Consider the following 14712-nt stretch of genomic DNA (forward strand, 5'->3'; position numbering starts at 1 on the left):
AGTCAGAGCCTGGGACCATGCATCTCCACGGTAAATATTTCTTTGCCGCCTGACCTTCACTGAGCGGAATGATGTATGTGCTCTTTGAAAGCAGTAGGCCGTTTCCGCACTTCCACAAAGAAACCTTTGTTCTCTCACACCTCTCAATCTCATACGGTCCCATATGAGAGCTGTCGCAAAAGTTGACAAATGATGATTTTCAATTAAACCTTGCAGCGCGGTGCACAACATACACAAGCATTATCCAGTTTGGGGATCCATTCACTTACTGGGTTTTATTTTTGTGCCCCCGTGGGAAATGTGCCTATACAAGGGCCACTATTTGCTGTCTGAGGCACACTGTGTGTGCGTGTGCGTGTGCGTGTTTGTGTGTACCAGCATCAGTTTGGGTTGCTGGGCAAAGTTCATTTGGCTAATATTTAACAAGACTTTTTTGGGTGATGTAGCGGAGCCCCACACATCTAGAAGTTCCGTATCACTGAAAGATATTTTTCTCGCGTGCGATTTTTACTGTTGTTCCACAGTGATAATGAGGTAAGTCAAACACATTTAATCGTACTTTAGAATAGAATAGAATACAATACAATATTGACTTATCGTCATTTGTACAGGCACATTAGAATTTGAGTGTGTTGCACTGCACGGTTGGGAGAAAAAAAATACTCAAGAGTCGAGTTTATTTAGATTGGATTTATTTTGCTGATCTCTGTATGCATCACACCAAAGTCGAAAATGATAAAATACCCCCAAAAAGCTAAATGATACATAAACGTGTTAAACAATCATAGAAAGAATTAAAAAAAAACTAGGGCTGTGCAATTAATCAAAATTCAATTACAATTACGATTATTACACGACACGATTACAAAATTGGCATAATCGTAAAAAACGATTATTAATATTCATTCATAGCCAACACACAGTTTGTTTGCACAAGGAAATCATACTTGAATTTATTTGCACCTTTTTATATTTTATAATAACTAATTTTATAATTTTGTTTGGTCCAAAAGTATTTATTTGTGTTTTTTTTTTAATGTTTTTTTTTTTTTTTTCCTTGTTTTGTACCCAAAAATTAAATAATCATTTGAATAATCGTGATTTCAATTATTACCAAAATAATCGTGACTCATATTTTTTTTTTTCATAATCGAGCAGCCTTACCCACAACAAAATAATAACCAAATGTAACACTAAATTGGTTACTTGTAGCAGAGGTAACACAAATTATTATATGCCGTGTATGTAGTTTTGTGTTTTCCCACTAGCAAAAATGAATTTACTCCAAGATGAGCTACATTTTATGGGAACCACCATGTCATTTTATTTTCCCCACAGGACTTCCTGTACAGTCTGTTAAGTGGCCACATTTTCCCATTGCTTTAATTAATCCTTTGCTATTTTAATGTATTGTTTTATAGCCAGTTTTATTATTGTTGAGTAATTATTCTGTCTTTAATGTGCAATACTTTCTGCCTGATTAGACATGACTTCACACTAACGGGACACTTCATACCCGCACATTAAAATGCTTTAATATGATTCAGTACATACATAATGTTTAGCAGAAAGTCTCTTTTTACTTTGATTATATTGCTCAGTTTTGATTGATGCATTCAAAGAGTGCGCTTGCAATTTGCTTTTCTAGCAATGAAATGTATTTCTTTTGGGCTCCTAAGAGCAAGCAACAACCACATTACCAAAATAATAACTCATGAGCAATATTTTGAAAGGTAGAAACGTTGATGCATCTCTTAATGGATCTCATGCGCGTGTATATCGACATACCGATTGTTTTGGCCGGATGTAGTTTGTGTCAACTTAAAAAAAAAAAATGTTCAAACCAATATGACGACTGATCATGCTTCTACGCAGTCATTGATTCTTTTATTTCCAGGTCCCCTCTGCTGTGATTAATGGATTACCGCCACTGAAATGCATAATTATGGACATTTTTGTTCTGTCGGTGGTTCTTCTGTTGTGCAGCACTCAAGGTGAGAGTTGAACATAAAGCAAATTGCCACCTGTCTGACTGGTGATGATGATGATGATGATGATGTCACAGAGGCCAGTAAAGTATGCATTAACTACCAGAGTGCTTGTGTTGAAGTGCGCCACTACTTCTGTTTACACCCACGGACCATCTAGTTAGAGGAGCAGCTAATGATCTCGCTGCACTTTGTTATGAATTTCCTTCCAAATAATGGCAGTAAGACGGCGTCAGTGGCCATGGGAATTCAGCCACTGGTTCTTTAGTCCCAAAAGGAGTAAGTTCAAATGATGCTCATTAGTGTGCCATTCTCTGATTGCGATAAACTGTTTGTTTGGCCCAGATTTTTTTTTTTTTTTTTCGATTTGGCAGGCCTCATTTCCTAAATGGATGCATAATTTATGATGCTGTATGCCAAGTTCACCGCAAAGGAGTGATACATCACCCTTAGTATTGTGGTGTGAACCAATTAGTCCATATTTCTTTGCGCGTTGTTATGAGCTTGCTTTCTCCTTTTATGCGAGACTGCTAATAATGTGTGGAACCTCTTGTCCAATCCATTCTAGAATGTTTGCCAATTTCAGTCTATTTTTCAAATAGCTAGCTATAGCTAGCTAGCTAGCTAGCTAGCTACGTTTATTGTTTTGAATATGCAGGGATTTGTAGAGTCTGCTTTGGTTATTAATCAATTTAAAATTAGCAATATAAAAACAAAACAATATAATGGACGAAGTAGCCGAATGAGGCTAGAAATCTTCGGCGTTAGCATCTTACTCTGAGGTCGTCTGTGACATTATGCCCGACTCATATTTGAACACTTGTTTTTGGATGAGCTTTTAGGGCGCATTTTTCTCAGAAATTCGTGTTGAACGTAATTAACAGAGGTGGGTATTTTACAAAATTCTGCTGGTCCGTCATTTGGCATCCGTCAGCGGCCAGGGTAGCCGTCCGTCATTCGTCAGTCCGTCATTTTTCATGACGAACTGAATTGTAACCGTCAGTCCGTCAGTTAGTCTGTCAGAAGTCCGTTGTTCGTCAGTCAGTCCCCCCCCCCCCCCCCCCCCACCTCCCCAACGGGCGTCCGCCAGTGACGGATTATGATTGTGACGGATGAACACCAGCCTTCCGTCATTCGTCAGTCACTTTTTAAAAGGTGTCCCGTCATTCGTCAATCGGCAAGCAAAATGGGCACCCGGAATGTACCCCTCAGGTAATTAATATCGTGCAGGTGATACAAAGTTAGCATCTTGTACATGATGTGTTTTCTGGCTTTGCTAGACAAAAGCAATAATTTTTATTAATTTCCTCAAAAGTGTCAAAACAATAACTTCAGTATTCTCCTTTGATTTTTTTTTTTGCAGTTTCCACCCTTTTAAAGCTGTCTCCCGTCAGCTTGGCAGTCCTTAGCGGGGACGAGGCCCGCTTTACCTGCACTACCCAGAGTGCAGTGTGGGACGTTATGCTGTGGGAGCTGAACAGCGCAGTGGTGGTCACCATCTCCAGAATTCACGGCGTGCTTTCCTCCCCCGACCCCAATCTGACGGCAGAGAAAAGCCGCAATGGAGACGGTTGGGTGTTTGTTCTCAAGCGTGTGGAGAGTCTCCATGAGGGACAAGTGAGCTGTAACCTCGAAGGCAATGACAAGAAAACAGCAACGCTCTTTGTTCAAGGTCAATATCACATATGTGTCTAATTTTCTAATTTTTTTTTTTTTTTAGGATACTAAAAAAAAACGATTGAGTTCATTTTGACATAGTGTACCTAACTGAAATCAGTTTTTTTGAGGGGAAGAAGATGTTTGAAATTTCACAGGAAAAAAAAAAGACTTCCCTCAGCTTCGCATCTTCTTGCGTCTAGAAGACACGAGCACTAAAACCCACCGCACCGCGAGTTGCAAAACGCACTGAACATAACCTTGATGAGGACAAAAAAAGAGTAGCAAATGTTGCTTTGATTGCAGCCACCCACGCACTGCTGCTGCTTCAGCGTATGAGCTCAGCCAGAGAAAAACATGCATTTTGCTGTTTTCAAGCTGCGTTGTAGTTTCCCTTGAAAGGAACTGGAGACTTACGTTTGATTAGAACCGTTGATGAGAACAAATTGAAAGTCTTGTAAGATAATAACTGCTAAACGCTTGATAGTTGTGCTCCCCATGCCCGTGTTTTTAAATATACAACTCTTTGCGCATGGATCTTTACCTACGTACAATCCCATAGGACACGTGATTAAAAGACGCCATATTTCCTCTAATCACAAATAAACCATGTCGTGAAATATACAGTATCGACTATTGCTGCTGACACAGCGTTCATTATTCACCCTCATGGAAATAGAATATCTCCGATGAGTTGACAAGTCATTAAATGCCACAAGATTTGTATAGACCTTTGCTTCAGTGACCTTATCCTTCCGCTTGTTTGCATCCTAGCCCTTAAATTGAGAACTCAGCGAAATTTAAACACCAGCGAACAGTGTGGGAAATACTGTACGGCAGAAAAAAAGCAAGAGGAATCCAAAGAACCATCACCTTTTCCAATATATTATAAAAAAAATAATAATAATAATAAAAAAAAAAGAGCCTCCCTAGCTTGCCAGAACTGCAAATCCCCCGCTGACATGTTCGCTCATTAATAGTACTGTTAGTGAAGCAGCACTCCGCCCTCCACGACACACACCACGCACACCACACGCCCCTCTGGCTGGCTGGAAGCAGACGATTGCTCTGACCTGACACAGCCTTGGAATTAACGGTGCATCCTGGCACGTCCACTTAACAGTCAGCAACTCTGTGATTTGTGTACTGCAGCCTCACACACAGTGCTGGAAGGGAGCCACAAATCTGCCGCGGATCCTCTCTCTATCTTTAATTGTCCGTATAGGGGCGAGGGAGGATGTCTTCTGCCACTCTTGGTCTTTTTTGTTGTTGTAATTTAAAGATGCTCCTTTTGAGCAAATCGGTGCTGTTGATGCAGACCAGCTGCTCTCAAATGACGGCCCAACGTATCAACAAAGAGATCCCCTGCAGTGAACAAACCTCATGGATCTCTTTTCCAAAGTGTTACAGTGAGCTGCTGTTTATCATGGGTACAGTATGTTCCAGACCACCTTTAAAAGGTGAAAATGCGCTATATGAAGAACTCATATATGAAATATTTCTTAATGCTTTGCCACATTGTTTAACCCCACTAGTTGAAACAAGGCAATATGATTCATTTGAAATATGTGATAAGCAACAAAATCCACCCGTTTTAGCCATCTCCGGGGGCGGCCATTTTGTCACTTCTGTCGACTGAAGATGACATTACGGCCAATCACGGCTCAGCTTTTTTCTGAAGCCGAGCTATGATTGGTCGTCATCTGAGCCCCGAGCATCTGTGATGTCGTTTTCCAGTCGACAGAAGTGACAAAATGGCCGCCCCCGGAGATGGCTGAAAACGGGCAGATTTTGTAGCTTAACTCATATTCCACAAACACAATATTAATCAGAATGCTGTGTTTCAACTAGTGGACCTACAAAAGAACCTATTCATAAAAAAAATATATGTTGGGATTGACTTCGGCTTTAAGTTTTTGTTTAACTGTTTTTTCCTTTGTGGCTTAAGAAAAAAAAAAGAGGGAGGCAAGTAAGATATTGAACATGTGTAAAGCTTCGTGAAACTGGGTATAAATCGGTTTGAAAACATCGTTAGAATTGTGGTTCAATTTTTATTTTTATTTTTCAAAAGCCTGTTTAATCTTGTTGGCTGGGACATACAGTTACAGATATTCATTTTAATATTACCTGGACTTATTTCCTGTCACATTTGCATAATTTTAGGGTCAAGGGTGAGCTGGAGCCTATCACCAGCATACCTTGGGCGACAGTCTTGACTGGTTGCTAATCAATCACAGGACATAGACATGTCGTGAAACAACATTGACACTCACATTCACACCTATGGACGATTTGGAGACTTCAGTGAACCTAAGTCCGCACAGGAGGGCCTGATCCTGGATTCAACTATGAGGCAGACGTTAAAGCACTACATAAATGTGCGTCTGTTGTTTTATTTCAGAAAAAGGCACTGTGAAAGTCTTTGGAGGCAACACAACAGCTTTAAAAGGGCAGTTGGTCCAGTTTGAGTGTGACGCCGTGGGATGGTACCCTGAGCCTTCTTTGTATTGGGAAGTCAACGGTAAAAAGGTAAACAAAGAAGAAGAATCATACCTGCTCGACATGTTTGTGATACCAGTCTCTGTTAGAATGAGATACTGATGTCTGGCTAACATTATGCAGCGACACGGCTCTTATGTGTGAAATTTATGTACAGCGGCTTAAGAAAAGAAGTATGCGGCTCTCATCCCCAAACACAATATGTTTTTGGGAAGCCCAAAAGTGTCCAAATTAAATAAATAAAAACAACATTTTGAAATAGATCTTATTTTGATAATTAACAGACTTCTCTCCCGCAGCCATTCTGTCCGTGGCCCGGCCAGTCATATCACTGGCTCCGCCTCATGTGACCTGATTGACAGACCAAATCATTGTGCTGAAAAATGGCATTAGGAAATAAAAAGACCATTGTGGAAAAGGACATTATGAAATAAAAATTGACTTTGTTAAAAAAAAAAAAAGAACCTTTTTTTAATTTGATAAAATCTTGGAAAATAAAAAGTTAATGTAAAGCGGAAGTCAACCCAAAGATATTTTTTTCCAAATATTTACTCATGATGAAATTTTAAAATGTAGATATTAAAGAATATTAAGAACATATTCCATGATAATATTACTTTATTTAACAATTGAATGGCCATAGGATATAGTTGTCTCTTATCTATCAAAATAGTATTTATTTCAAGTTGTTGCTTTTATTTCTTTAATTTTGACTACTTTGGGCTTCCATAGCTGTTTCAGTTTCAGTCACTTGTGTTCGGCCACCCTGAAGCGTCCTTGTGCCGATTGTTTACATTCAGAACTGGCCTTGATAACAACATGGCTGAGTTAGAACCAAGGCATCCTTTTTTTTTTTCCGGAAAATGTTTTCAGTCTGCTAATATGTAACAAATAATAATACGTTTGTCTCTCTGGGTTATGGTGTGGAGTTGAGCCAGAGTGAATACAACCTGAGCAGTGAACAGAGCGGAAAGACACTGTTCACTGTGAGCAGCAACCTCAGCATGACTGCGACAAAAACCTCATGTGTTAACTGTCTGGCCTCAGTGTCCGCCCTCTCCGCGCCACTGATGAGCAGCGTCCGTCTGACAGTAGGTGAGACACCGCCAGCGTCAAATTACAGTGAAATCCGATTACCTTGGCGGATATGTTCCAGAACCACCTGCAATAGGTGTGTGGCTGGCAGGCTCAAGCCCTGTGAATTCTGCCTAGCAACAAGTCGCCGCGAAAAAGTAAAAAAAAGAAAGCAGGCTATACTGTGTCAAGAAACCTAGAGTATTCTTTCTTGGGGGCAGCCGTGGTCAAGTGGTTAAGAATGATACCTACCGAAAGAAAAATGGTGTGGTACTACTTCATTTTGGTGCAGCTGCTTGTTGCCGGGCGGAATTCACAAGGCGCAGTTATAACTGCCCTATACTGGCCAGTGAGAAAACTGAAATATACAATCTGCCTCCAAGTGAAAATCAAGCAGTTCTGTTGATCTGTTGCTATGAGTCTGCCAGATAGTTACTTTTGTTTTATTTATTTTTTTACTTCAGAACATGTTTTAATAAATCACCGGATTTCTGGTGTGGAAGCATTTGGGATTTTTCTTCTTTCAAAATGAAATAGCATTTAGACAAAAGGAAGATCAGTGGATTTATTCTGGTTTGAACCAGTTGTGCAGTGCTGCAACACTATTTCTCCTTACGGCCTGTTTACCAAACGGCAGTCAACTTATCGGTACACGATCCCAAGTTTCGGTCTCTTTCCCAATGTGACCTCCTCTCCTCAGTTGCGGAGGTGGTGCAGGATGAAGATGGCTGCACAGTCCCGTTGGCGGTAACGTCCTCCCTCACCGCGCTTCTCCTGCTCCTCCTGCTCTGCATCTGCACTGTCCTCTGCTACAAAGAAAGGAGACAAGCAAGTATGCACTTTTTGTTTAAATTGCTTAGGGTGGGAGAAAAAAAAAAGTATCGCCTCTCCCCTTCTCACTTCTGTACAGAGACTATGATTAAAGTATAATGAAGAAGCAAAGCGGTCACACTGTGCGATGTTGGCCTTCACCAAGGACACGCAATATTTTTTCGGCGTGTATAGAGAACATTAGTTGTCAGCGGGGATGTATTGCTACTTTTAGATGAGCATTTTTGAACATGTAAGTTTGTCAGTCGGATGACTACAGGGTTGGTTCGATGCGGTCAACAAGGATCGCCGACAACTACACGAGAGACTTTTGTGCAAGAGGCGACCAGCAACAACTTGGAGTCTTTTCACAGGTTCCTATAGACTAACACTATAAACTGGAGGTGTGTGCTCAAACGGGGGGGGGTATTGCGGGGACACGGGATGGAAGGCAACAGAAATACATAATGTATATTATGTAGCAGACCATCCAGTATCATGAAGAGCTTTCATGCAGACTCTTTCAATTTCAGTGAACTCTTGAACAGAATGAGGGATTTCAAGGAACTGAATTCACCTTCCTGTATTCTAAACTATTATTTGATATATTATTGGTAACATATATCATTTAATGCATTGCGATCACGACAAAAATATACTGCAGAGCTGGGCATTTGACAAAAAATGTGTACGTTTATCCGCCTATAGGGCGATCCGACCATCATTTCAAACGGGCTTCCGATAGCGTTTCCGACTACCAACTTTGACAAACTACCACTAGCACCCCCCGCTGGGCGATATTTGAAACGAAAGGCTCACCGTGGCATGGAAGCCTCACGGCGGTTCGACCGAATGCGTCTCGTTTTAGGACCTTTTTCATCCTTTATGGACCTTTGAGGACCTCGGCTGCGTCCAACGGGAAAAAAGTCTCACCGCGGTCGACTAAATGCGTGTCCTTTCAGGACCTTTTTGGATCTTTATGGACCTTTGAGGAACTTTGAGGACCTCGGCCAACAAAACCTTTGAAGCCTCACGGGCGAAAATAGACGATTACATAGACGGAAAAGATGGGCTATGCTTGGTCCGCCATTTTTTTTTTTAAGTGTACAAAAAGCAATTGGTTACAGAAATGCGACAAACCCCATTACTAATGTTTAAAGTCACTGCAGTCTTGAGTGTGACACTTTTACTGCAGCTCCTAATCTGATTTGTGATGTGGTCAATACTTTGGAAGCTTTTAATAAGGCTGGGGACTGGAAATAGTGCAGTCTATACATTAGTGTGGCTAAGAAGTAGGTGTGTTGCAGAAATGGCTCTGGAGTGTCCACTCGGAGGGGATCATTAAAGGCCGAGGAAGCTTGTCTCTCCCCAGCACAACAACAAAAAAAAAACAAAAAAAAAATGCCTGGAGCCACGCATTTAGAAGTTGTTGTAATCCCTGTAACTGATTGGAAAGCAGTGTAACTGACTCACGGCTGTGGTTCGGGGCGAAGGGATTATCCCGAGCAGCTGATTCCGTCCCTCACTGCTCCTTTTGACTCGGATTCTTACATCTTAAAGCTTGAGCCCGAGAAATGCAGGAGGAACGTTTTGCATCTCAATGAAGTTGCTTTACCGTTCCCTTTAATCAAGCCATATGTTGGAGTTAACTGCGCTTTGCAATTGTTGGAAAAATACAACGAGCTGCCCTGGTTCCCCTCAGACACTTGAGCGAGGGGGATTTTTTTTTATTATTATTTTTTTTTTCTAATATAACGGCAGAGGCAGTTTCTCTCCCCGCAACAGTAACGGTTTTATACGTCTCACGGGGCCTAACATTGTCTACAGCCTTGTTATTTGATGTAGAAGCCTTGTTACAAAACTCATTAACACATCAGCTAACTGGAGGCTATTAGAGCGGAATCCAAAACTAATCATTGCTGCCGCATTTTACAGAGGTCCTGCTTTTTCGATGCACTGAAATGGCACAGTGGCTTTGTGGTCAATGGAACGGGAACTTTCGGGCGTTTCTAGAGTAGTCCTGTGCTAAAAAAAAAACAAAAAAAAACCAACCACAAAAAAAAAAACTCTCTCTTTGCCTTTCAGAGAGAAGCACACAGGATACAATAAGGTAAGATCTCAAATGTCTTTGGGGATTTCCTTAAATAGTGGATTCTTAACTGGTGCGGGGCCAATTAATTGCCAATAAAGCGTCCTTAAAAGCGAGGGTACTTTTATTGTCAGTTGTGATTTTAAAAATAGCTTGCACCAAAATAAACATGAATGTTTTTGGCTTCTTTAAGAGGCAGATATAGCGCGCATATTTTGTCAACATTTTGCTCCACACGCTGAACTCCATTTTATTGCGTTTCCAGGGAAGAGGACCGAGTCTCGTAAAACATATTCCTTACTGACAGTGCACTTAATGATATGAACAATAAAAGGCCTGTGATAAATGACTGCTTTGAGAGGACATTCTTTGTTCCCAACTAGAGATGAATCTGTTAGAAAATGTTAAATCTCTGTTATCGGGTCTATCGTGATGTTCCGAAAATGAACATCAACAAGTCTATAACCAGAGTTCACAATTGCTAGATTTGTTGCTGTTTTTCGAAACAAAAGTCACTACACGGGGGCGGGAAAGTTGCTCATTATGGCATCAAATTTGCTGAGTTGGCAGCACAGCTGGCGTCTTCTTGCTGTCAGAGTCATGTCCTCTTTCTTGTCTGTCTCCTTCTTTCTCCGTTTGTTTCCTGTTGCGGCGCAAAGGCAGAAAACAATTTGTCAGTGCCAAACACGGTAGAAGCGATTTGAAATTTGAAGCAGTCATGCTAACAATCTGAAATGTTAGCATCTTTAAGAGGAAGCAGTTTCGTCCCCATTCCAAGAACACAGCGTAACTCCGGACCAAACCAAACATTTCAGGAAAAATCCGTACATAACGTCGCTCAACGCAAAGGTTATAAATTTGTATCACTTTTGTTCCCCGAATGAAAGAGACAAGGTGTAAAAGCTCTGGTATAAGATACAGATTCTTCTGAACTGAACAAATGGGTGCGGCGAGGGTCCGACTTGCAGCAGCGCAGATATCATTCACAGGAACGCCTTTAAAAAGAGCCCGTGATGTCATCATCATGCCCCGAGTTGGCTCCTCTTGGAAACGAAGCCCGCGTCGAGGATCAAGCGGCCTGGGACATGAGTGGCTCTGAGAAAGAGGAAGTGAAGATTGTGTGGAGGTCAAAGTGAAAAAAAACAAAAAAAAAAACGATTTCCTGGACTGATTTCTGCGAGTAGTTGCCGAAGCAGTATCATTGATACTTAACTGCTGATAACCGTGTTTGGTAAACACTGTTTACGACTGAGTGGAGGTGGTAACCCATGGCAACTGTCCTCTCAATTTAAGGAGGATTTGAACCGTCGAAAAAACAAGCTAAAGAAAAAAAAAAAAAAGTAGACTTATTTGCTTTTGTGGGCCATAAAATGATCTTGCGGGCTGGGCACACTTGCTGTAGTGTGACACTGGAGAAGTGAAACGTGTTTTGCTTTTGACCCTAAGAGCTCCATGTGGTCCGTCCAGCTCTCAACGGGGAGCAGACGAGAAACTCCTCGCCTCAGGACGCCGCTTTAGTTTTCCTTCAATTGGAAAACATCGAGACACACGAGACGTTTTTTTTTTGCACGGCACTTTCTGTTCAAATGCAACACGCCTCTCCGGGATTGCCCGGCCGAGCTGGCGACTATCGTCACAGCTTTGGGTAGCACACTGAGGGAATTGACTGAAATGGAGCATGAACTTTCAAACTGCTGTCACGTGTTACGGCAAAGTATAAGCACATCTGATAATAAACTACCTTAGGTTAGGAGCATCAGAACCTTTTTTTTTTTTTTTGAAGTGGTTCTGTGCTAAATGTGAGCCTTACTTATGCATTTGGGTAATTGCAGGTGTGAGGAAAGGAGCGATGGACAAAGTTTGCCTGCTGAGTCTACTGGTGGAAGGGTCAACTTGGGATATATGAGTGAGAGCACAACAGGTGAGTATCATAAGCAGAGGTGGGTAAATTGGACTTAAGTAAGTCCAATTTAGAATATTAAGGTTCGAGTAAAAATTACAAGTAGTCCTCAAAACTTACTCGAGTGAGACTAAGTATTCCGTGAAAAAAAAAAACACTCAGGGACTGATCGCGTGGTGAACATCTTCAGATTTATTGAAGTGCTTTTCCAATTTCGCAAACACCCTGATGGATTCTTGCTCTGAACGCTCATTACGTTGGGTTCCAGAAAACATGAACGTCACAATTATGATTCGTTCGGATTCTCTTTCTGTAGCTCCCCTGTGGTTCATTTTTAATCCGGCACACCTGCATCCTAATGACACATGATACCTGCAGGGATGTACTTGGTCCAAAATTCGCCCCGGGAATATTTGTGTACGGAATTGCCAAAATGTAATGGTCGACGGGGGGGATGCGGGTTGGGAGGCCGTTGGGTGCGGTTGCGACGGCGAACGTGATGCTATGGGAGTTGATCGGCGATACAGGTACAGATCGGCCGTTCTGGAAAATCCAGACATTTTCCAGAAATTCCCGATGGCCGCCACGCCCCTGCATGATACAAACAAGTAAATCAGTTTTGCTTCTGAAGTCTGGCAACAGTTCAAGATTGCCGCATTTGACGTGACAACCCGATTCAACGGCTTGGTCGCCTGTCTGTTTTTATCGTGTGTATGACCGTACGTTTTAATGTTGACAATTTTCTTTGCTCTCTTGTCCAAGCCTCCAAATGTTAAAAAGCATTGCGACATGAGCAGCAGTGACATAATATAGGCCCAACTAACCTTCATTAAATTATTCACATCTAGAGATCGGGGCAAATTTTGGACGTTGTGTTCACGAGTCCTCTGAAGCATTACACCTAATCCAAAATTAGCTTAGATGGGGCTAAATGGATTTTTCTCACACCCTGCAGATGCTGTTTACAAAGAGATAATCAAGGAAATTCATAGCAAGATGGATTTGGTCAGCGTTGAAAAGGTAAGCTAGAGGAAGCCAACGTCGGAATAGGGAGACAGAAAGATTCTTTGGTCTGCTAGTGGTGAAAGATTCCAATCACTGATTTACCGGGGTAGGGTTGACCTGATCTGGATGAAGACACTAAAGCATCTTCAGACTCACTGCTGCTCTCAACCTTTTACAAAATACCAACCAAGACGGAGTTTTTGTTTTCATCCAGCCCTTCTCTACTAAATCCACGTTTTGTGTCCCTCAGGTCCCTGACGTAGTAACATCTAGCAGCCTGTCTTTACATAGCGATGGTCACGCCCACCTCCACCTTTCAGAGGGGAACTCTAAGAACATCCGCAGAGTCACGACCGTTTGAACACATTCAATGTGCTTCATGAATGTGGATACGAAGTATTTTCATCGAGATGTCCAGCTTTTTTGGAAGCCACTCCGCAGTTGCAAGAGTTTTTCATTGCAGCGGAACTTCTAATGGCAAAGGAATAACAGAAGATTAGAGAAAAAAAAAAATGTGTTCCGTAATTATGACAAAACCTTTAATAGCTCTACAAGCAATATTTTAAGTAACATTTGAATTCATGTAGAAAGTGTAGAAAAAAAGCAGAGTCGAGCATTCTACGGACGGTCCATTGACGGACGCCCGTTTTGCTGACGGTTAACGGGAAAACCTAGACGGGAAAATAGACGGAATAAGCATAGATGGAAAACCTTTTATTTAGTCCGCCATTCGTGTGCAGTCCGTCATTAGTCTATTTTCATGGGGGAGGAGCTTAGTCAGACTCGCCGACGGACGCCCGTTTCAAATTAGAGGCAGACCGGCCTACAGACGGGTACTGTACTATTTTTTTTCCCCCGCCGGAAAAAAAGTCGAATGACGGACGACGAAAGGGTACCCACGCTGCAGATGGATGACAAATATAAGACGCTCAATTTTTAGTAAAATGCCCAGCTTTGGAAATAAATTCACCGTTGTTGTAAAATGTAAAAACACAACCAAATGAAGCGGTCAAGAGGATGCACTGTGAATGCTGCAAGTGCACTTATGTCCAAAAATCATCACAACAATGTACAGTATATTAAACATGATATATAATGATCATATAAATACAAATGTCTCAACTTATATTCACATAATAATGAACAAAAATAATAAAAATACAATTTCTAGTGTTTGCATTTTACTTAACAGTCTGTAAATCTTCTGCAAATACATGCACATATCTTCTAAGACATTATTATTAACCAAATTATTCATAAACTTTAAAATTTGCATTAAAAAAAAGTGGAAAAATAATATAAGAAGTTTTGTTAGGTATTTGCCGTTTTCATGTTTTGGTATAATTTCAAATTAATAAATTAAAATGAATCATATCCATGTTCTGACTATTTTGAGGAAAACCTTTGCACAATTCTCAACAGTACCTTTTACTCACCATAGAGAAGCTTCAAATCAACTATACATTTGATATGAAATTATATTAAATTCAGCTAAACTTTGGATAACATTGAAAAAAGTTTTGAAAAAAAATTCACACATTCTAACATTTGCATTTGACATTTTAACGGTTAACTGTGGAAGTCCGGTTTTGCAGGAGCATTTCTCCTGATAATGAGCAGGTAAAATAAAAAGTAAATTTCCCTCCAGTTTATTTAAACAACCATATTGCTGCAAATGTGTTCGCGTGGAG

The 14712-nt window shown here is 41.0% G+C and overlaps 1 protein-coding gene across 2 annotated transcripts; it reads left to right on the forward strand.

Annotated features, from left to right (window-relative positions):
- Positions 1–408: 408 nt before the first annotated feature.
- Positions 409–14395, forward strand: igsf5b (immunoglobulin superfamily, member 5b). Of its 2 annotated transcripts, XM_086036663.1 has the most exons (10): positions 409–534; positions 1898–1994; positions 3352–3660; positions 6046–6173; positions 7073–7238; positions 7918–8049; positions 10113–10137; positions 11949–12037; positions 12972–13036; positions 13272–14395. In XM_086036663.1, exons 2-10 carry the CDS (start codon positions 1946–1948, stop codon positions 13380–13382), a joined length of 1074 nt encoding a protein of 357 aa, XP_085892789.1. In that variant the 5' UTR covers positions 409–534; positions 1898–1945; the 3' UTR covers positions 13383–14395. The 2 variants fall into 2 exon arrangements, with proteins under 2 accessions (XP_085892789.1, XP_085892790.1); XM_086036664.1 differs by lacking the exon at positions 12972–13036.
- Positions 14396–14712: the final 317 nt, after the last annotated feature.

Source organism: Filicampus tigris, chromosome 7, assembly GCF_054856515.1.
Source record: "Filicampus tigris isolate MCC_2025a chromosome 7, RoL_Ftig_1.0, whole genome shotgun sequence".
NCBI classification, from domain to species: Eukaryota; Metazoa; Chordata; class Actinopteri; order Syngnathiformes; family Syngnathidae; genus Filicampus; species Filicampus tigris.

What these genes read in the sequence shown, in the direction of transcription:
- igsf5b (XM_086036663.1), top strand. Translation starts at nt 1,946, where the DNA reads ATGGACATTTTTGTTCTGTCGGTGGTTCTTCTGTTGTGCAGCACTCAA. An exon ending in AGCAACGCTCTTTGTTCAAG is followed by an intron (nt 3,661 to 6,045) that starts GTCAATATCACA and finishes GTTTTATTTCAG; the next exon opens with AAAAAGGCACTGTGAAAGTC. An exon ending in TATGAGTGAGAGCACAACAG is followed by an intron (nt 12,038 to 12,971) that starts GTGAGTATCATA and finishes CACACCCTGCAG; the next exon opens with ATGCTGTTTACAAAGAGATA.